The 22,837-nt window shown below is 39.5% G+C and overlaps 2 protein-coding genes across 2 annotated transcripts in view; both read left to right on the forward strand.

Moving 5' to 3' along the window:
- The window catches only part of cadps2 (Ca++-dependent secretion activator 2), a 145,385-nt gene extending 134,204 nt beyond the window's left edge, over window positions 1-11,181 (forward strand). The window contains exons 25-27 of the mRNA XM_041037942.1: window positions 68-175; window positions 6,921-7,025; window positions 7,536-11,181. Of these exons, the coding sequence (XP_040893876.1) occupies window positions 68-175; window positions 6,921-7,025; window positions 7,536-7,706 (384 nt within the window). The 3' untranslated portion in view covers window positions 7,707-11,181. The remainder of the gene's footprint in view (window positions 1-67; window positions 176-6,920; window positions 7,026-7,535) is intronic.
- A 4,965-nt stretch (window positions 11,182-16,146) lies between these two features.
- On the forward strand, window positions 16,147-21,824 carry fezf1 (FEZ family zinc finger 1). The gene is made up of 4 exons (XM_041038106.1): window positions 16,147-16,947; window positions 18,211-18,345; window positions 19,631-19,763; window positions 21,589-21,824. Exons 1-4 carry the CDS (start codon window positions 16,147-16,149, stop codon window positions 21,822-21,824), a joined length of 1,305 nt encoding a protein of 434 aa, XP_040894040.1.
- The last annotated feature ends 1,013 nt before the right edge of the window (window positions 21,825-22,837 follow it).

Here is a 22,837-nt window from a genome sequence, read left to right on the forward strand (position 1 = left end):
TCTGATGTTGTCCTCTGTGTTCGCCCTCCACCTGTCCTCAGGCCTGTCTCTGTCCTCTCACCCGCAGAAACCAGGGATGGATCTGGCCGACACTTACATCACCTTCATACGGCAGAACCAGGACATCCTCCGAGACCGTGTCAACGATGAGCTCTACATCGAGGAGGTGTTTGATGTGAGTGCTCATTCTTGTTTTAAAACACAGTTTCTGTTTATTGCAACTTGAGTCTTATACTGAAAGAAAATCCCATCAGCCGACCGTTAGCTGCACGTTCATCAGGCGAAACTATGCTGAGAAGGAAAGTTTTTTCTCATTCAGATAAATACTGCAAGAGCACAGAGAGTTTGTCCAGATATCTCAGAAATAATATGTTGATTCACTGTTATATGCTACAAAATTCACTTTTCCAACCAGGCCAAGCACAGAGACAGACTTGTTTCCACTGATTTTAATATCTCTAACCCATCGAAACACACTTTGCCCTTTTATAATGGACTTCTCAGTACTTCTCAGCTCTTTCTCACAGATGGAATGTTTCAAGGCTCTTTCAGGTTCCTGCAAACAGCTGTGGGATGTTTCAGACGCTAATCAGCTTTTTACCTGCCTCTTTATGTTTTATTTAGTCTACACATTCTCACATCCTCCTCTACCTCTCTTATTTCCTCTTTTTGACTGTGGCTCCCAGCAGTTGTTGTTGTCGCTGTCTGATCTTGATTTCCGGCTTATCAAAGCTTTTTTCTTCCCTGTAGATCCATATGCAGGGTGAAGCTGTGGTAAAATCTATCTTAACAGCTCAGAGATAAACACTGTCAGCTGGAAATCGAGTCTGCTCTCTGCCTTTGCTTGTTTATTTGAATGTAAACAGGTAAAAACAAGTTTATGATGGACTGAGGCAGGAGTCAGCATCATTCCTTCTCTTTCTTTGATTGGTTCTGAGATACTCTATCCAGTGTGATCACATGTTCAAGTCCCAGTAATGGAGTGGTGTTTCCCCTTAGTACACCTGGACATGCTCACAGGTGGGAAGCTGGGGACGGATCAGTGTCCTCCAGGGGAAGCTCAGCACCGGCAGGTGAAAATAAACAGCTGGAGACACAATGACTCATTTACACTTGTCAAGTGTCTCATGTCAGGATAAATCCAGATGTGATTTTTATGAGGAACATCTGTACACCTGCTTATTCATGCAGTGATCCACTCAGCCAATCATGTGGCAGCAGTGCAGTGCATTGAATGCTGCAGATACAGATTAGGAGCTTCAGTTAATGTTCACATCAAATATCAGAATGAGGGACAAATGTGATCTCAGTGACTCTGAGCGTCGTTTGATTGATCTTAGAGTGATTCTTGAGTGTTTTGAAACCTCTGATCACACTCAACAGTCTCTCGAGTTTAACTGAGAATGAAGAAAACTATCCAATCAGCAGCAGTACTGAGGATGGAAATACCTTGTTGATGAGAGAGGTCAGAGGTCAGACTCTGTACAACTTTCCTGTTGTATCGCTCGCGGCAGAGACCACGTCAGGTTCCAGTCCTGTCAGCCAAGACCAGAGATCTGAGGCTGCAGTGGACACAGGTTCACCAAAACTGGACAGATGAACCACAGATCTGACTGCAGTAAGTCCAAGAGGAATCCAAACTGACAACAGCTGCTACTGTGTAGAACTTCAAATGTTTTACAGACATTTTTCAACTCACTACAGCTAGAACGTGTACAGTCCTCACAAGTAAAATTACAGGACCTGTCCATCCACCGCTGTTACACGAATGGGCTCCTCAAGATTCATGGCAGCAGTTGGTGGTGCTGATTCTGTGGTCGGGACCCATTAAACCACCGCACCAACAAGAAGGGAGAAGCAAGATGAAGTAATTAAAAAGACACCAGTCAAATCTCAAATGAAAAAAAAATAATAATAATTCTGTTTCCGTTGGCCGTGGTCACATTTTTTCTTTTTCCAAAAAATTTTTTACTTTGAGACCCCAGCAAAGCATAACAAGTTGTTTTTGGTGATATTTCTACTTTTTGTTGTTCAGACTCTGCTTGTTTTTATGCAAACAAAAACAGCTGGATGGATACGCAGTATGTCAAACTGGGAAATGTGACATTAAGGTTTTACTGTATCTGATCTTAAAATATATTATATCTAGATATAAGACGGTACGCTTGGCTAATAAAAATCATTACAAATTGAGCTCACAGTTAATGTTTACACTGTTGGTGTGAAGTTCGATTCTCCAGTTTCAGAGCAGCAGCAGGTCGTTTTGAGGCTGAAAACACCAACTGCTTCTGTTGACCTGTTTATCACTTAGGAAACACAGAGAGCTGTCGACTTGCTCTGCGGGAGCTAAAAACACACCTTTACATCCATCTATCCATCCCTCCATCCCACGCTGTCCGTTTTCTTCACCGACCACCCCCCTCCAGGATTCAGATTTAAAAGAATATTTTAGTGCCGAGTTGTCAAACACGCCTCAGCTCACTGGCGCGAGTCAATGCAGCGGACATGGCAGCTCAGACCTTCGTACATATTAGCAGCACGAAGCAGAGCGATGGATTTCTGCCACCCGCCACCTCCTCTGAGGGTTTGGGGTGTTGTGGCTGAGGCTCGAGCTGCACAGTGCTGATGATTTATGAGTGTGTGCATTTGTGTGTGTGTGTGTGTGTGTGTGTGTGTGTGTTTGAAGTGTGTGTGTGTGGGGGGGGGGGGTTGAGGAAAATGAGTCTAATGGAGCTCAGAGGCGCACAGTCATGCGCCGAGGGGGAGGTGACAGGAGGGCCCAAAGTGTCTCCGCTCAGCCCTCCAACATGTATCACGTACACACATCTGGACACACACAGACATACAGTTTGTGTGTAACAAAGAAAAAATAAATCCTGTGTTCATTCAGCAGCATCAGGCCTCCTGCCAGCAGCATTATGGGTATGTAATTGTCTTCTTTACGTTCTTCTGAGCAAGTCAAAGTCAAATTCATTTACGGCGCCTTTTCTTTAAACAGAAGGTTTGTCGACATCGACGGATATAAATGAGAAGAAAGAGGCTGTTGCCGCGAGCGATACAACAGGAAACGAACAAAGACCCGGGATGTTAACGTGCATGTCAACGCGCAGCACGTTCTTGATTTTCTTTTTCTGCGTGTGCATGCTCACATGTGCTTGTCTGTCTATTTGTGTACAAGTGCTCACCAGGGAATGTCTTTGTGTGGATGAGAAGTGTGATACATGCCCTCACGCACACACACGCTCACACACACAAACACACACATTAGGAGCCAAATCACCTTGATGAAGCTGCTAACGAGGATGAAACCTAAGCAGCGTAATAGAGAAAAAAATGTTGTGCAAGAAGTCATTCCTTTAATCTCAGATTCAGCCTTCAAGATTTATTTTTAAACAAGATAAAATGTTTCAGATCATGCCACTTTTCTAGAAATCAGCATCAGCATCTCGAAACATAATGAAAATAAAGCAGATTGCTGCTCTAGAATCAAGAAAATAATGTGAAGGAAACCTGAGTCCTCAGGTTTTGTGTTCAAGATTTAAGGGTAAAATAAATTCTTTTAGGTTTAGCAAAAAATGATTTTTTCTGTCACTACAAAAGTACATTATTTTTTTCAGTTGCGGTTTTATTTGAGTTCTGGAATTTAGTAGAATTTTAACTTAGCATCTTGAAACATGACAGTATAAAGCAGATTTCACTAGACTCAACAGACCACAAATGCAAATAATCTGATCTCAATGGCAGTTTTAATTTAATAAGATTTTAGGTTATTTATAGTTATTTTTAATTTTAACAAAATTACTATTTTGGGCCAGAATATTTGTCATGTTTAAATGGCAGCATTACAGTGATACCATCAGGGAATTAAACCCCCCCGTTCATCATGTAGATATTTTTTCTTACAGGACTAATACAGACCCACAGTGCTGTGCAGACGACCCTCCACCCTCCCTCCCCAACATATTCCCTCCATCTGTTTTCACTCTTGTCCTCTAATCGTCTCAATTAAGGACCCCCTTCGTACTCAATTTCCACGACAGTTAACGCATCTTGCAAGGTACCCGTCAGGCAGCTGATTAGTCGCTTTGAAGGAACTCGGCTCCCAGAGACTAAATAAATGGTTGACTGAGCAGGTGGAGAGAGAGAGAGAGAGAAAGAAGGATATCAGGAGAAATCGTCACAGGAGCTGCAAATATCATCCAGTAATTTCAACAACCCTGAGCATCTGGTAACTCAGAGCATGGGGTGATTGTGAGGCGAGCTGATTAACATACAACTCACCGTCACCTTTCTGAAACGGAATCCCATTCAAGTGTGTGGGAAAGTTGTCTCAGAGTTTTGGACTCCACCGTATAATCAGTCAGTCATGTAATTTAAAGTATTGGTGGAAATTTCTTCAGTTTCTTTCTCTCAGAAGTTCTATTCGTATGCGTCCCTCGGGCTGAGTGATTAGGGAGCGTACCACCTGGGCATAACTTCCTGAGGAGCTGGTCCCCGGACTGACTTGAAAATGCGCGCTCAAATTTGAAATGTTTCAGATAGGGGGGAAAATTATTCATCAAGAAAAAAAAGCAGCGGTCAATCAATGTAAGCTAAAACACAAAGACAGTCATTCTCAACCCAGTTTCTTGCATATATTGTTTGCTGGCATTGGCTGCAGGTGTATGTCATTGACATCTTCTTCCGTGAATTAGTTTGTTCAAAAGAGACTTCAAAAGCTTTCAGAAAATTTCAAAAGTCCTGTTAAATATTGTTTACATCAAAAGCAAAGGACAAAATCAATAGTTTGCTAAATGATTTGATTCATATTCCACAACATTACCGCTGACAAAGTGCTGTGTGTCCTCGGCTCGTAAACTACACTTATCATATAAAGTTTGCTTACGTTCTGTTTCCGCTCCCCTTTTTCAATCAAACACCTACCCACCCACGCAAAGGCTTGAAGGCCAAAGGAGTGTTTCAGATATCTGATCTCTAGACTCCTTTGATTCATTCCTTTCAACGATAAAAATGAAAAAATATGAACACACTTTAAAATCGTAAAATTACACAAGTATTAAAATATGTTAATATTGCAGTATTATTAACATTCATATCATCAACAACCAAAATTAACAAAATAAAGTTAAAACAACAGTTGGGAGTTTGAATCACCCATTAGCTGGATTGCTGGTACGATGCTAGACTGTTTCTATGTCAAGCTCAATTTGGCAAACGTGCTTTTAGGACATGAAATTGTGGACATTAGATTCCGTTTCAGAATAATTTACAAAACGCTGCTGAACTTTTGACTGCCTGGTTATTTTTCAGATCATAAGGTAAGACTTTTTCAGAGAACAAACATTGTGTGTTTATTCTCTTTTGGCAGCAAAGAAACAAAATCAGGACCCTCATTTGTAAGTTAACAGGCATTTTTTGTGTTTATTTGACACTTAACTACTTGGACTGAGTAATTACATTGATGTAATTACATGTAGAAGTGTGAAGGAGGCCAGAGATCTCTCTCAGAATAGATGGAATCGTATATTTGCATGACCCCTGAATGATCACGGACGTGTTTTGGCTTTTGTCAAGTGCGTGAAATAACCTTTGGACTGTTTTTCTCTCTTAAATTGGAAGGTAATTACAGTCCTTGTCAGTGTGAAATTAAGTCTGTCAGCGGCTTTTAAAGCGGATCTGAATATTACGGGTCATTACTGTGCCAGAGCAACGTCCCCAAGCATTCTTGTTTGACTGGTAACTGAATAAAACCGCCAATGTGTGCATTTTACCAGCAGCGTGTTGAATGCTGCTGTAAGTGAGGCTCACTCTTCAGGTGAGAAAAGGTGCATTTGGTTTCCCTGCAGTCGTGGCCTGGTGGTGTGAAGGAAGACCATTTAATGAAAATTACAAAGATGGAACCTGAATTTTTTTCTCCTTCGAAGTTCAAAGCAGAGCCATGGACTCTTCCCCTGATGTGCAGCATTCAGACATTTTCCAGTAAATTGGTGTCTTTGAATAAGTAAATGTTTTATCCTCTTTGAGTTTTGCCATTTTGATGGCGCACATCCTCTGACCCTGTGTTGTAGTGTTGTCGACATGACTGAATCGAGGCGTTTCAGAAGCTGTTGGCAAGCAAACGGAAATCATCTAAAATCCTCTGAAGACGCACACACGGGAATGACCATAGACTGTACTTGTTCAGAGAGTATTCACTCAGCCTTATTTTATCCTTTTTTTTAATGCTACATTTTAAAGGGGAAGTTTGTTCAAATCTGACATTTTTGGGTTTAATTTGTCCAGTTGTAAGACTCAAACATATATTACAGCCAACAGTTACTTGTGTATGTCTGGCTAAATGAAGCTACCACAGGTGTGTTCACTAGATTTCGCCTTAAGAAAACTGACTGTATTGAAGTGAATAGGAAAATCACCAACTTCTCTCTACAAAATCAAAAAGCTCTTTCTGAGAGTTTCTGAGTCTCAGTGGATAATTTCACTTCCAATGTGAGCTTTGCGGGTAGCTTGAGAGTTATTACATCTTTATGAGGCCATTGCAACATGTGTTTTATTTTCATAACTTGGGCCATTTGTTCCGTCGGGTATTACTGAACTCACCAAACAAATTAGTTTGAGAGATTTGGCAACACAGGAACATCCCTAAAAAGGAGTCCAGTGGGTCACGAAAAACGAGTTTACTCTGAAAATGACATGTTCAGCGTAAACTCCAGAGATCAAACTGAAAGTGAGAGTTCTTGAAATATTGGTGCAGTGATCCATCATTGCACATGAAAACTGAGTGGCTATAAATATTGTAAGAAGCAGGTCAGTAAACTGTCATGTTTCTTTACAACTGACAGTTTGTGTAATTATTTCACTTTGTTTCTCTTCCAAATAAGTTTGTCTGTCCCTTTCTTGTTATCTCTTTTTGTTTCTTGCAGCAATGGTATACTGGCTCCATGAAGGCAGTGTGTGTTTGGTTGACTGACAGACTGGACCTGCAGCTCCACATGTACCAGCTGAAAACACTCATCAAGATTGTGAAGGTAAACAAACACAAAACAATATCGGAAACAAAAAAGGGATGTATTTTTAATAAGGATATACAATCAGAACGACAGGTTACTTTTACTACCACATCTCTGATTCTTTGCTGCTTGAAAAGAGTAGCAGTGGTAGCTGAAGTGTCCTTGAAAGCTGCAGCAGTGGTGTGAAGAGGCGGCGAGACACGAAAGAGAAAACTGCTCAAACTGTGTGCTGCTGCTACTTTTGTCTTTTCATAGTTTGCTAATGTACATAGACATGCGAGTTTAACTTGAAAGCAACATGACAAGGAATGATAATGGCTTCTGACTGAAGGTAAAAACCCCTCAGATGCCTCAGACTGCCTTCCCTGTCACACATAAAAGACTCAGCTCGTCCTTCAGCCTCAATGTTCCCAGTTTTGTCCTTCTGAATGACGAACAGCAGCCGCCTCCTCCAGCTCACTGCATTCCTAAGATGCTCTCTGTTTTCCCCTCCCTTCTCCTTTTACTTACCCCACCCCTCCCCAACAGAAGACCTACCGAGACTTCAGGCTGCAGGGCGTCTTGGACAGCACACTGAACAACAAGAGCTATGAGACCATCTACAACCGTCTGACAGTGGAAGAAGCCACAGCAGCTGTCAAGGCGGGTGACGGCCTGCAGGGCATCAGCATGAGAGACAGCGACGAGGAGGACGATTAAACACACACACACTCTCCCCTCACACACCCTATTACTACTTGATTGTCATCCTTTCTAACAGATCAGGACCTTCTGTCACAGTTAATGATAGGTGGCATCTACTTCACTAAACAGCTGTCATTAAAAAGTAAAACTCAGACTAAAGCTGAAACTACAGTCAACAAATGTAACTTCATAACAATGATTCTGGAAAATATTGCAGCTGAACAAAATAGCACCACCATGCTGTACTGTTAACAGTGGGGACTGCTGCCTGATGATGTTAGATAGCAAACCAACAATTTTTAGTTTGCTAATCGATTTTCTTCACTCAGTCATTGCAAAATATAAACTAAAACAAAACTGAAACAACAGTCCGATTGTATATGTCTGGACAAAATAACCATGCCATTATCAACAACAGGACCAGTTACGCCAACGGTAGCTAGTGAGCCAAACTGTTGATTCATTTTCTAAACTGAACTTTACTCCACTTAAGTGAAAAGTACACAGCAAATATAAGAACTGAAATTACAACAAGTCAACAAATATCATTTTATGATAAGAATGGTGAAAATGAACAGAAATAGAAATCTGGCTGCCAGACACTGTTCTCAACAGCAAGACTAGTTATGCTAACATTAGCCAGTGAGTCTTGTTGTTAATGCATTTTCTGCTAAAGCCTACTTTACTCAGTCACCCACGAATTAGCATTTTTAACTGAATCTGGAGCTAACATTATCATTACACCCCTAATTTGAATTTAGTGTTACATTATCTCAATGGTTAATATTCTGTAACGTTAGCTTAATGGCTAACATTATTTTGTTAGCTAACAGAAAACAAAAGCTAGGAGGACAGCTGTTACCACAGAAGTACAATTAAGTCATGACAAATTAATGATGTTACTGTTATTTGCTACAATTAAAATTATACTAAAATATAACTATCATGTAGTCCAGCAGTTACGTAGCTTTCTTGACCAACCATGAAGGTTACTCTACTGAGTAATCTCTAAATCCAGTTTTTTTTTTTCAACAAAACAATGTGTGTGGAAAAAAACATACAAGATTCATATATTCAACAAGATTATCTTCTCAAACTGAAGAACACGGTTGCCATTGTTTTGTTTTTGTTTTTTTATTGTCAACGCGTCTCATGGAAAGACCAAAACCAACAATTTTTTGTCACTTCTCTCGATAGTTTTCAACTTAGAAGCCCTCAGTGATGTTATGTTGTAGCTGAACATGTAAAAACATTTTTGGCTTTTTGAACCACAGACCTTTTTTTCTCTATAAACTGAAAACACAGTGGGTAGAATTAGATGAAGAAGCATATGTAGCTTTCATTTTTTAGGACTTAACAAGGTGACACTGAGTATAGTTGCACATGTGCAGTAGAGGTAAAATGGCACTCATCATGACTGAAGACCTGATCAGTTGAGGATGAACGCTCAGGTAGTGACACGCACCCTTTTTCTCAACCAATCACATGCTCATCACCCAGACACTGATGTGCGTATATGTACATGAGTCAGAATGTACGACAAAAAAGGAAGTCATGGTGAGACGAGGCGTCTGAAAGACGCTCTGGACAGTGCTGAGACAAACCTCGTCCTCCCACTCTCACCTGCAGGACAGGAAGCCCCGCCCTCCTCCATGTGCAGCCATACTCTGATTGATGTCACTTTGTACAGTAGAGCTCAGCGACCACCGTCAGTGCAGCTCCTTCCTGTTTTGTTTTCATCCGCAGTTGTAGCTTAATGTCCAGCAGCTCTGAAACCCCACAGTCAAAACGCCCTCGCTGCCTTTTTTGTCACATTCCCGACAGCAACAGCAGCAAAATCCACTAAAAACATTTAGTTTTATTTGACAGGAAGCTTGGAATTGTAAGGTTCTATCTAACTGGTTTTATATAAGCTTAGTTACCCACTTTCATTTTCCTCACCTGTAATCCAAAAGCACTGGCCACAAAGGTAAAATTGGAGTGATGTTGTTAAAGCACCTCAGTACTTGAGGTTGGGATGGATTGTGGCTGTTGTCCTTGACTCTTTGAAACAAATTTGACCAAAAGTCCAACGTTTGTTTTGTTTAACCCTGACCATGATCTTTCTTTAACCTCGAACAAGTAGCTTTAATCTGCTAAGTTTGTCTGTATATGTTAATGTGAGTACTCCAAGTTAACCTCTGAAATCTGAGAAAACAGTGACGTCTATTAAAAGAGGTCAGACCGGTAAATAAAGTGTTCGGTGATCAGAGAGGTTGGAAACAAAACAGCGGTTTATCCATATCTAAACCTCATTGTCAGACTGTACTTTATAACTTCACACTGTTATAAAGTACAGTAGGTCAAAGCTGAAGCAGAGAATGGGTCTGTGAACTGTGTTGGATGTTTACATGGACACTGAGTCATATTTTTACTTAGTGTTGAAAATCACTTTTGTTAACCTGGGGCTTTTGTTTCCAACCTGTCTTGATTGTCTGACTTGCACGCGTTTCTTTACCTGTTGGACTTTGTTGTTACAGAAACTCATAGAAATAATGCCCAAACTTACAAAAACCCAAGATTTCCTTAACTTTAACCATATTCTACTTGCCAAGTGCTGATGTTGTGAAAATAGAAAAACATCAACGATTCGTAAAATTGCTCAGTGTTATGTTTTTTCTGGCAACAGGGTTAAGATTTAAACTAAATTTGATGTTTGGTGTCTTAGATCTTAGATGAACTCTTACAACTTCAAGCTAACGAAATGTTGCTGTGCTGCTGTAATTCCTGAATCTGAATCTTCTGTAGTTCAAAATGTACGCTGCTGAACGAAGACTGGTGGCCTCAGGTGGTAAAAGAAGCAAAAAATGAAATATTATTCCACGGGTCTGGGTTCTGTGAAACAGCACACAAATTACACAGGTGTTCGCACAGGCATGAAGAGTCTGTTCCACCACATCAAGATGTGAAAAGGTGTTAAAACTGCAACCAAGCTTGAAGTGGAAGTGGGGAATAACTGTCCAGAAACACTACTACATGTTGATGTAGTTGTATATCTGCTGTCATTTCTGTTTATTGTGATATTTACTGTTGTGAAGAATTCTGTTGAGCTGTAGAGTGGTATGGTCGTACTGCCTGATGTGCATCATATCCAACGTCGATCAAAGTCTTAGAAACGTGCTGACAAACTGAAAAGGTCTGGACTTTTTTACCAGGAACATCCCAGAATGTGGATCTGTTTTTAATCTGATTACTGTCTTTAACCTGATCAGCTGAGCGGACAAAGCGTCTCATCACTGCTGCTCCTTCAGTCACTAACGTCTGTTTGCGTGTTGTTGTTGAGAAATAAGAGTTTTATCTGTAAATTCAGTGTAGATCCAGTTTGTGTCAGTGCAGTCAAAAGGCCAAAAACTGAAGGACAAAAGTCTATTTGAAGAGGTATATTTATATTGTCTTATCGTGCACCTGTTTTGTTCAGGTGTCTTATCTAAGTGTCACTATTAAAAGTGTTTTTAAAGCAAATTTGATTTCACTGTCGGGTTTTATTCACTCAGTTTTAATTTCAGATTAGTTTCATGGCCTCAGCCACAGAAACAGCTGGTGGATGCACTCTTATGATCTCAGGGGGAAGTTTCAAAGAAGAAATGCTGCACTCTTTGTTTGTTTTCCACATTAAAGACACTTGTGTCTATATCATAGCATCCCCAGCATCTGCATTAAGTTGTAAGAAAATTTTTAGGAGTGTCCAAAAGTCTGTGGACACCTCACATACTCCATATTCTTTGTTCTGGGTTTTTCTTTGTGTGCAGTAGTAGTTCCAATGGAAGGAAATCATAATGCGATGTTTTACAACAATGTGTTCTTTAAGCTTTTTTGGAACCTCTTCCTTTTTCATCATCCAGAACCTTTGGGAGGAACCAACTAAGCCAGACCTCATCAGCCAACATCGGTGGAGGAAAGACTGAAACCAAAGGAAAGTGGAGGCTGTCGGGGCAATAATCTAAAATACACTAAGGTATGTGGATATACTGTTGGCCATATAATTACAAACATATAGATCCTAAAACTTTATTTTACATTCTTGTGGAGGTAAGTGTTTTTAATCTTACCAAATGTGTTTATTCAGTTAAGCACACAACATCTTGAAAATTGTGCAGAAAACAAATGGTGTAGCTTCCTAAAGGGAAAATGGGGAAAGATTATTTAATTTGCTGAATTTGTATCCTCACCCAGAGCTTTAAAACTTTCCTCATAAAAAATATTATATATTAAACATATTATATAAAATATTCTTCAGGGATTGACTGATCAATTTATCATCAATAAGAGCAATAAGATCAATTCCTCTCCATGTCACCTTCATCTTTAGGTTTAAGAAGTTTTTTTCAAAACAAAAGGACACATTATTATTATTATTATTATTATTATTATTATTATTATTATTATTATTATTATTATTATTATTATTATTAGTGTGTGACAATATTTGAGTCACTATTGTTAAATTTGACTTCCAGCAGAGAAAACAGATGATGAAGATTCATGAATTAAAATGTGAGGAAATAGAACCAGTTTCCTCTGAGCTGATCAGATCAGAGATTTGATTTCAGAGGTCAATGAAACATTTTTTAAAGTTAATGAAGGGGGAAACAATAAAACTGAGAGGAGCCTGGTGTAAAACTTGTAATAATGTTTAAAAAGGTAAAATGAACTGAGCAGGATGAGATTAAATCACTGACACAAAACAGAAGCTCAGAAATAATTAATAAACCTGCTTTACAAGTACACTTTTGTTACAGATAGCATTGCTGCTACTACTACTACTACTTCTAATAATAGTAAGAAGATCAGTTAGCTTTTTGTACTTGTGCTCTACATCGAGTAAAGGTCTGTTGTTTATTGGTCATATTGTACATATCATGGCTCCATCCCTTAATACTGAACATACTGAACATTAGGTGTTTGTGTTGTTCATTCATTTATCATTATATACTATATATGTTTACTGTTTTTCACTGTTTGCCCTTTGTAAACTTCATTGTGTTACACAGTGAGTTTGTGCAATGATTATAAAGCTGAATAATAATAATAATAATAATAATAATAATAATAATAATAATAATAATAATAATAATAATAATAATAATGAATTTAAGTCTCCATAATAAATATTTTATATAGCACTTTGTTAAATTTTAAGTGTTTATTAATGTGCAATATTTTTCAACAATTAGAACTTCTCTATATTATTACCATTGTATTTTTACCGTATTGTCTGCTTATACAGCAGCTGATTATGGATGCCTGGAAGGACAAATATATTAGTAAATATTTTATCTGCTTACAACATTTTAATGTCTTATAAACCATTTTATATATAAATGCTGAACGGGGAAAAAATAAGTGTTGTCATTATTATGGTCATTATAAAACTAAAATATTTAGCAAACCAGAGTAGTACCAGTTAAAATAATACAAGACTAAAACAAGGTTCAATAAAATGAAAACAATTAACATTAAATATAATAAAAGATTAAAATAAAATCATTTCACATGCTATAACAGAATGAAATGAATTAAAATAGGCCGCAACTTCAGCAGCAGGGAGCGGGTGGGTGGTGATGGTGGGGCGGGTTTACAAAATAACACTGGTATATAACAACTTGTAATAATAAAAAGCGCCTACATAATAGTGGTAAGATTGTCTGACCAGGAGAAAGCAAATGCTGTGATTCTGTAAAAACAGAATATTTATTTATTTGTGGAGTTTTCTCTGCGACCTGCGACACCTGCAGGGAACCAACATCCCACAACAAACAGTCATCTCTAAAAACCTTACACTGCTATAATATAATATAATATAATATAATATAATATAATATAATATAATATAATATAATATAATATAATATAATATAAGACCTTATCACGCTTTAGTTTCACCTGAATGTTGTGACCAGGTTTCTCTGTGGCATTACGTCTCTGTTCACGCTGCCAAAACTAGACTTTATGATGAAAAGTACAACAGTGGCACATTTTCCTCTGCAGTTTTCAGGACTCGTGTTTTTGTTTCTTAACCCTTATGTTGTGTTCCGGTCAAATTTGACCGATTTAAGCGTTTTATTAGTTAATTTGATCAGACTGACGTAAGACTCCTTGACTTTGTCCACTAAGAGGATTTCAACACACAAAATAAATTGTATTAATTTGCATAAAATTTTAAGTGTTTTATTCAACTTTTGTACACTCTTGGTGTTTCCGGTCAAAAGTGACCGGTCATTAGAAATAAATGGGGGAGACTACAATTAGTGTAAAAAAAAAAAAAAAAAACCACTGAGCTCAGGTATATCCTCTTTTGTCAGATGGACACATGCATACACGCGCACACACGCACACACACCTTGGGTTTCCTGGTAATCACTACAGGAACCTTTGCCCGGTAGAGTCTCTGTTGGAAGTTCTCACAGCCAGTTGCAATATGGTTTCGATAATACTGAACTTTTCTCGTAGCTTTGGTATATAATGATTTTTTTTTGTCCTCTGGTGAGGAGGAGGAGAGGCCAGGAAACTGACAGTGAGGATAGATTAGAGCTCACTTTGACCCGAAGTAGTCTGTGATAAACAGTATACTATGTTTCATCTGATTATTTCTTATATTCAAAATAATCCAGAAATGGGCGGTGCGGTGGAGCAGTTGTTGGCACTGTCGCCTCGCGGCAAGAGGGTTCTGGGTTCCATCCCCGGTCTTGGTTCTCCTGTGCGGAGATTGTATGTTCTCCCCTGTGTAGAGGGTTGCGTTATGAAGGGCCATCCGCCAAAATAACGTGCCAAATTTGAAAATTGCGAATCGTCCGTTTCGGCTGATTCTCTGTGGCGACCCCCTGACAGGGAACAGCTGAAAGTGTAACAACAATATTCAAAATAATATTAGAACTTGAATTCAAGATGTATAAGCTGAGATCAGTGAGGCATACAGGCCATAAATAAATAGAAGTTCAAAACTCGTGATGTTCACAAGAACTTAAGTTGATTTAAAAAGAAAAAACACAACATAAGTAGTGAAAATGTATTTTTACAGTTTTTGATGAATCTTAATGGAACGGTCATTTTTGATCGGGAACACAAAAGGGTTTAACAAGAAATGAACACAACATGAGGGTTAATTAATTAATGCTTTGTTTTTTAACCTTTCAAAAATTGTCACCACGGGGGACGTGAATGTTCAGATTTTCATTTTTAGATTTTTCTCTTTATGTGTTTTTTTTAATTTCATCTCTTATTTAAAACAAAAATTTTAAAAAGCATTTACATATCAGCTTCAGTTTAACAGCACAGATTTTTAAAAAAAAAAAACCTTGTTAAACTGTCTTCGCTGCATTTGATTGTGTTTGCTGTGGTTTCTGTTGTGGTCGCTCTTCGGGCCCTCAGCGGTCACTTTCATTTCTCTCCATCTTTTGTTCAGACCCTTGAGAAGCAAATTCAGCTCATTCAGCGCCAAACCCGCTGCTTTCATCACTGACAGGATGAAGGTATTGTTGTCGGTTTGTGCACCGCCAGTCTCCCTGATTCATTCTGTGGAATTTGCGTTTCTGCCCGCTGAGTTTTTCACGGTCTGAGCCCTGTGTGTGCGTAAAAGAGCCGTTTGCATCCAAAAAAAAAAAAAGGGCGTGATGAGAGGAGGACGCGCAGATATTTTTCTCATGTAGGTTCTTCAGCAGATATATATCTATCAGAGTCTATCGGGCGGGTTTTGGCATCTAAAAATCTGGTTCGTAAACGATAAGAAGCAAAAAAAAAACACGGTTGAGCCAAAGTCTGTGCTTCAAAAACCCATATCCCACCCAGGCTGGTATCCATGACTTAAAATCCATTTTCTGCTCAATATCTCAATCCGTTTTCTATCTTAAGTTGAGCCACATGACAGCTTCCCTGAACCGTGCGTAAAAGCGGGTTTCTGGAACCAAAGATGTGTCCAAATCTGATCTAAAACTCTGACAGCTCCTGACCCCGCGGCCGCTGCGCGTCTGGCGTGTTGCGATTTAAAAAAAAAAAAAAAAATGATGTCACGCGAAGCCACAAGGAGACCTGGGATTTACCAAATACCTTCCAGTTGAGCAGAAGTCCTGCCAAGTAAAGGACAACCTCCTCCTCCTCTCCTCCTCCTCCTCTTCCAGCGGCGACAAGTGCAGAGAATCGACGGAGGAGAATTGAGCAAATTATCTACTTTTCCGCTCCCCTTCCTGGACGTAACGATCGGCGAGGTCTCGGCTCTCTGCACGCCGTTATCGAGCGATCCGCGGCCGCCCTGGTTCTCGTCAATAAGCGGGGAAACGGGGCCGGTGATTTGGAGGGGGGGGGGGTTCCTAGGCAGGTGATGCCCTTTCCAGCGGGCCGGTGAGGAGCAGCCCAAACGTCCGGCTTCTCTCCAGCAGCTTCTTCTTGTTGTTGTTGTGGCGGCGCGGTTGATGCGGAGGTGATGGACGGTCCTCTCCGCCGCCCAGCGGGGATCCTCGGCTCCCCCCCGGCTTCTGGGAGCCAGCCCGCGGGCTCCGACATGCTCACCTCTGGCGGCAGCAGCAGCAAGCCTCTCGCTTTCTCCATCGACCGGATTATGGCCAGGACGCCCGAGCCCAAGTCAATACCGCTTCCCAACTGGTTCCAGTCCGCTCCCGTGGGGAAACCCGACGTCTGTCCGTCCTCGCTGCATTGTATGATCCCGCTGGTGCCGCTCGGGTATGAGCCGGGCCACCGCCTCAGCATCACCGGGCTGGATCCGGGCCACTTCGACGCGTCTTCTGTCGCCGCTCCCGCAGACTTTTTGGGCTTTGGGTTGAACTATAAGAACCAGCAGGAGGACTCCGCTGTGAGCCAGCCCGCCGGCCAGTACAAACTCTTCAGACCCCGGGTGGTGAACCAGTCCTCCTTCCCCACCATGGGCACCGTGTGCTACCTGAACTGCAGCGGGGACAGCGGCGCCTGTCCACCGCAGGCCGGCCTGGTCAACCTGCACCCAATGGCCTCCTACCTGCTCACCGCCCGGCACAAAGCATTCATGGCGGAGAAGAGCAAGCCCGGCCTGCAGCAGGCCGGGGACAGGTACCCGGTGTCCGGCGTACAGGCCTTCAAGGAGCTGTCTCAGAGCCAGATCCAGCACTACATGAAGGAGCGGGACCAGATTCTCACAGACAAGATTTTCAAGGGTTCCGCGGCGGCCCGGCTAAGCGGCTCCTGTCCCGGCAGCAAGCCCAAAGTTTTCACCTGCGAGGTCTGCGGCAAGGTGAGTCCTGCATGGTGGTTTGCTTAAATTCACCTGTGACCGCAGGAGGAAACGTAACCGAGTCTCAGCACAGAGTCCAAACCTGCGGGGACTCATTTAACCATTAAACAAACAAACCGGAGGCTCTGAGGTCCGGTAGTTTTCTGGGTTTAAAATTCAGATCGAACTCAGTCAAGCTATTTGTGAGGATGATGCTTTAACATTAAGAAAGAAAAGTTATCTTTTACATGTGATCAGTGTGATATATTATTAGTCGTAGGCTCATTAAAATCGAGTCATTAAATTAAAAACATTAATTTCTTCTAAATTTAGAGGGAAATTGGCTGAATGGTCAAATTTAGTCAGTTTTAATTCTCTACATAAATGAAGGTTGTAACGAAGTTAGACTCATTCAGGCTCACTGAGAATAAATTTAGTTTTGTTTGTTTGTTTGTTTTTACAGGAAAATAAAATTGGATTAAGCTGATTTTCTTTGAGGATAATTTTTTTAATTTAGTTTTTAATTTTTAATTGTTCTGATCGAACAGTGTAGTGTGAGAGTCTCCTTCATTTCCTAGGTATTCAGTTCCTCTGTGCAAATCTTTATTATTATTATTATTATTATTATTATTATTATTATTATTATTATTATTATTATTATCATCATTATTATTATTGTTTAATCTATTTTCCTTTAAAGGCAATGTTAACACACTGAAAAGTCCGTAAACCTGCTGGAAACAAGCAACGAGCACATGAGCACATGAACCAGAGAAGAATCAAATCTTCTGTTTTTTTAAATTATGTTCCTGTGATGAATTGTTCAGGGTTTTACATGTTTTTCTCTGTTTGGGCAGGTTTACATGGTTATTGTGTTTTAACTGCCCATTAAATGTATCCACAGTCTATTAAACGACCCCTGACAGATTACGTTCAATTAGACCTGAACTGATAATTAGAGCACTCCATTCCCGTTCTTCTTTTCACTTCAGTTTTTTTTTTTTCATTAAAGGAAAAGAGCCATAAACTGAGATTAATTTGCTTTAAAAGGAAAATTCCTGAACCGTACCTAAAAATTTCCGGAGTAAAAACCGGCGAAACTGGTGTAAATGTTTATTTATTAATTTTTTACGGTAAATGATGTGAAGTGAATGTTTTCTACCAGTGATCCCCACAAGTAAATCTGACTAATGTGAATTTAATGTTATTTTAAGGAAAATGTATTATTATTATTATTATTATTATTATTATTATTATTATGTTTTTTTCCCTTCTCCTGCTCAGGTATTTAACGCGCACTACAACCTGACCCGCCACATGCCCGTGCACACCGGCGCGCGGCCGTTTGTGTGTAAAGTTTGCGGGAAAGGCTTCAGACAGGCGAGCACACTGTGCCGACACAAAATCATCCACACTCAGGTACAACAGGGACATTATCACACAGTGTTTGTTTGTTTGCTGATTGATTGTCGTTGTTGTTTTTTACTTGTTGCCATGGACTCAACCAAAGTATCATTTTATTGAAATATAATGCTTATTTTCATTTATTTATTCCTTATTAACAATTTTCATCAGATCATGATGATGATAAAATATAAGGAAACTTATTATGAATTTCTTATTTATTATCCTATTGACATTTTTCTGTTTATGATTGGTTGATGCTTTTTGTCACAATCCAGAGGGTAAAAAACAAACTCGGTTTATTTCTTTATTTACGTGTTTTCCAGTTGGTGGGCCTGTAATCTGTATGTGAATGGGGAAATTATGGTTTGGACTGATCTGTTGGGGATTGATTAAAATGTGTAAACATATATAGATAAAACAAATCAATACATAACATCAGAAGACAAGATTTACATATAAGATGCAGTTATTATCAGCCTGCCAATCAGTTTGATAACGGTGACGACAGTGTCCAATCACATGTCGTAGCATGTGTCGGTGGGCGGGACCTCACGGTTTCAAACGATAGTTTAATGAGAGACAATTGATTTAAACAGTGTTTTAACTATTTCACTTGATTTTTATGAGGAGGAATCTGTAAAGAGAAAAATAAACCGGAGACAGTAACATGATTTTAATTATTTTAAAAAAACAAACATCCTGTCAGTGAGCTTTTAAAATGTTTGTCCTTATTTTAATTACACATTACCTTTTATAATATTTATAAAAGGAGAAAATTCGAGCTCTTAAAGATTTTTCATCCTGTAACAAACGAAATAAAAGGGAAAAAATCTTCTATTGTTAAAAATCTTTATCAGAGGCACAGACATCTCTGTGATGGTGTAGTTTAGAGACACCTGGACTCTGGGTCCGACTCAAATTTGAATTAGTATCACTTTTCGAAAACGTGGAAGACGTCAAACACAGACACTGTGCGTGTTTTATGTAAAAAAAAAAAAAAAAAAAAAAAAAAAAAAAAACACCGCCTAGACACGGAGCCTCTCCTCAGTCTGTTTGTTGTGTTTGAGCTCCTCCTGTGGTTTAAACACATTCATGATCCTGATTTATTCTCAGTCCAAAATTTCACTGGAAATGGGAAAGAAGTTTTTTTTAAGTCCTGAAGAAAAATAACTATATGAATAAAAATCCCAATAATATTCTTAAAATATTCCTATACTACATTCACTACATTCTTTAATGAGGAGTCATTTTCCATAGTGATGTTAATTTTTCTTTTTTGTTTTTTTGTTTTTTGCAGGAAAAACCGCACAAGTGTAACCAGTGCGGGAAAGCCTTCAACCGCAGCTCCACGCTCAACACGCACACGCGCATCCACGCAGGATACAAACCGTTCGTGTGCGAGTTTTGTGGGAAAGGATTTCATCAGAAAGGTGCGAACGTTAGAATTAACACTGCATCTGAGTGGCACTGATTACACTACAGCGTTTCCCACTAATATAATAAGCTTTATGCTCGACATCTATTTATATATGTGATAAGATAATAATGTTATACACACTCTCTCTTTGTCACATCTCATACTAAACATTTAATCTGAAATGTAGCAGAGGTCAGGGTGTTTTGCTGTAATTTAGATACAGAAGGTGGACAAAATAATGGAAACATTTTGTGGAAAGACCTTTAATTAGTCAGGACTTTGATTTCAAAGCAGAGAGAAAACAGAGTCAAACAGACCAAACCATCTGAAACTGTAGGAGCATAAGTTAAAAATTAAACAAATAAAGGAAAATAAAGAATAAGAAAGGAGTTTACAAAGCAACATGAGGGACAGATGTGCAGCAGGGTTCATGAAGACACTGTCAGAGACTCCACGCTGCTTTTTGCACACACCACGGTCCAGCAGCAGCTTTTCAACCAGCGGTGGAAGAAGAATTCAGAACATTCACTGAAATAAAAGTTGTGCAGAAAAACCTGTTACAGGTGAAAGTCCTGCATTTTACGTACGTAAAGAAGTTTTATCATCAAAATGTACTTAAAGTTTAAAAAATTAAAAGTACTCATGATGCAGAGTCGTACACTTCAAAATCATGTACAAACCATGACTTAATGTTACTTTTGAATCGTAAATATTGATGCATGTATGTATGACTCAAATGTCGCAGCTGGCAAAGGTGGAGCTAATTTTAATTATTGGGTAGATTAACCTTTTTTTAAAATCAATAATTTAAAGTCACTTACACTGAGGGATAAATGTAGTGAAGTGAAAAGTATAACATTTGCCTTTGAAATGTTGTGGAGTTGAAGTATAATGAACCAGAACTGCACTTGAGTAAATGTACATCGTGACATTGCTCCAGTGAGACCAGCACACTCCAGTATGAATGCTGTTTATTTCCTCTGTCAGAGGAGACGACGTCCAGGTCTTTATAATGAGACACTGCTCTTACACAGAACACCTTTAAATTGGACTCTTCTGTCCTCAAATTACAAATCATTTCCTCCAAATACTAATTTGCAGGCTCAGCATCGTCACTTTATTCCCTCAAACTTCACCTAATTTGGCCCCTTATTTCTCAGTCTGTGCAGCTGTGAAGTTAAAGCTCTGATTTTATGAACTGAATTCTGCTTTTCATTCAGGTTTTCTAAGCAAAGTCACAACCTGCAGATGAGGGTTCAGCAGTGTTTTCAACCCTGAGTAATGTCTGCAGGTATTCCCTCCAGGTTCCATACACAGGACACTGTTTAAGGAGATTTAACTGAATGACCACGTCTGTATGAGTCATGGGGTCAGTGTGTGTGGACCTGCCCTCGTCCAGATGGACACTCAGAGGACACTGATCAGGGATTTTTATTTAGATATTTATTGACTGATATTTGAGGACCAATATTTTTTAGTTTTAAAATTATCACTTTAACATTAGCACCACACACACACACACACACACACACACACACAATAATTTAGTGCATCGCTGTCGAAATCTTGTGCATGTTTCAGTCTTTTGTCTTATTTTTGGATTATTCCATCATGAAAAAACAGATAGTTTCCCTTTTCAGGCCAAAATAATCTATGTAGGAAAGAAACGACTCACAGCTCATGGACATCTACGTCCTGTGATGAGGTCTTAGCAGCCAAAAAGGTTTAAAACCACCGACTTCATGGAAACTTAATCTGAATGACTTTCTATAAATCTGAACAAACTGTTTTTTTCTTTCTTGCCCTGATGTGACGTGTCGCCGTCTGATTTTGCACAGGAAACTACAAGAACCACAGGCTGACGCACAGCGGGGAGAAGCAGTTCAAGTGTTCCATCTGCAGCAAGGCGTTCCACCAGGTGTACAACCTCACCTTCCACATGCACACGCACAACGACAAGAAGCCCTTCACCTGCCCCACCTGCGGCAAGGGCTTCTGCAGGAACTTTGACCTGAAGAAACACGTCAGGAAGCTGCACGACCCGGCCGGCCCACAGTCGCCCCCCCAGGCCTGAGAGACGCTGACCTCTGACCTGAACAGTGACTCTGTACCCTTCATCCCAACACACCAAAAAAAAAAAAAAATAAGAACAAACATAAAAAAAAAAAAAACAAAACACTGGGATCCTGGGATCTCTGAAACCTCCCCCATCAGGTCTGTAACTAAACTTTAGTCCTCATAAGACAGATTCACTGCTGTTCTGCAGGCATCACAAAGATTTTTCATAAATTAGTGACTTATGAACTCAAATTAATACTTTATGTGCTTTGTTCTCTAAACATAAAAGTGATTTTGTTTGCCCACTCACTTCTCTCTTGTGCCACCGGAATTGCCACCAATTCCTGAACCACAAAGTGTCGTCAAATTACAAATAATTAACTCAAAAACGCTCATTTGTGGGCTCAGCCTCGTGCGTTTGTTCTCCCAGATGAGTAATTTGTACCTTCGATTACATGAATCACTGAATTTTCCTCTCCGATGCTTTGATTCGACATCTCACTTCTTTCTTGTGCAGCCATGATTTTTTTTTAAAAAACCTTGAAGATGGGTTTTTGAGGCTGTGTTCTCTTAATTTCATTAATTTTTCATTACTGTTTTGAGACAAAATGTCCTCAAATTACAAATCATTTCCTCAAAAAGCTAATGTGTGTACTGAACACGGTGCCTTTGTTCCCTCAGATTACATTATTTGTGCCCTTAAATTACTTAATTAGTTTCCCTAAATTACTAAATTATCCCCTCAGATGACTTTATGTGGCCTCTTGCTTCTTTCTTGTGAAAGTATTAAGTTAAAACTACATTTTTATGAACTGACTTCTGCACACGCAAGTTCTCTAAGCCAAACCAGGGTCGTCGCTGCCACTGAAGTCACTGAGATCATGTCCTTGGTTCTGGGAATTTTGTGGGTTTTAATTTTGTGAGGAGGATTTTATAATCTGTAATTACACAGATGTGTTTTGAAGGCTGACTCTGGCTTTTTTTAGACAAAATATCCTTAAATTTGACTCTTTAAAGCCAAAATGTGCT

This window comes from Toxotes jaculatrix, chromosome 5 (genome assembly GCF_017976425.1).
Source record: "Toxotes jaculatrix isolate fToxJac2 chromosome 5, fToxJac2.pri, whole genome shotgun sequence".
In the NCBI taxonomy this organism is placed as follows: domain Eukaryota; kingdom Metazoa; phylum Chordata; class Actinopteri; family Toxotidae; genus Toxotes; species Toxotes jaculatrix.

What these genes read in the sequence shown, in the direction of transcription:
- fezf1 (XM_041038106.1), top strand. Translation starts at nt 16,147, where the DNA reads ATGGACGGTCCTCTCCGCCGCCCAGCGGGGATCCTCGGCTCCCCCCCG. An exon ending in ACAAAATCATCCACACTCAG is followed by an intron (nt 18,346 to 19,630) that starts GTACAACAGGGA and finishes TGTTTTTTGCAG; the next exon opens with GAAAAACCGCACAAGTGTAA. An exon ending in GAAAGGATTTCATCAGAAAG is followed by an intron (nt 19,764 to 21,588) that starts GTGCGAACGTTA and finishes GATTTTGCACAG; the next exon opens with GAAACTACAAGAACCACAGG.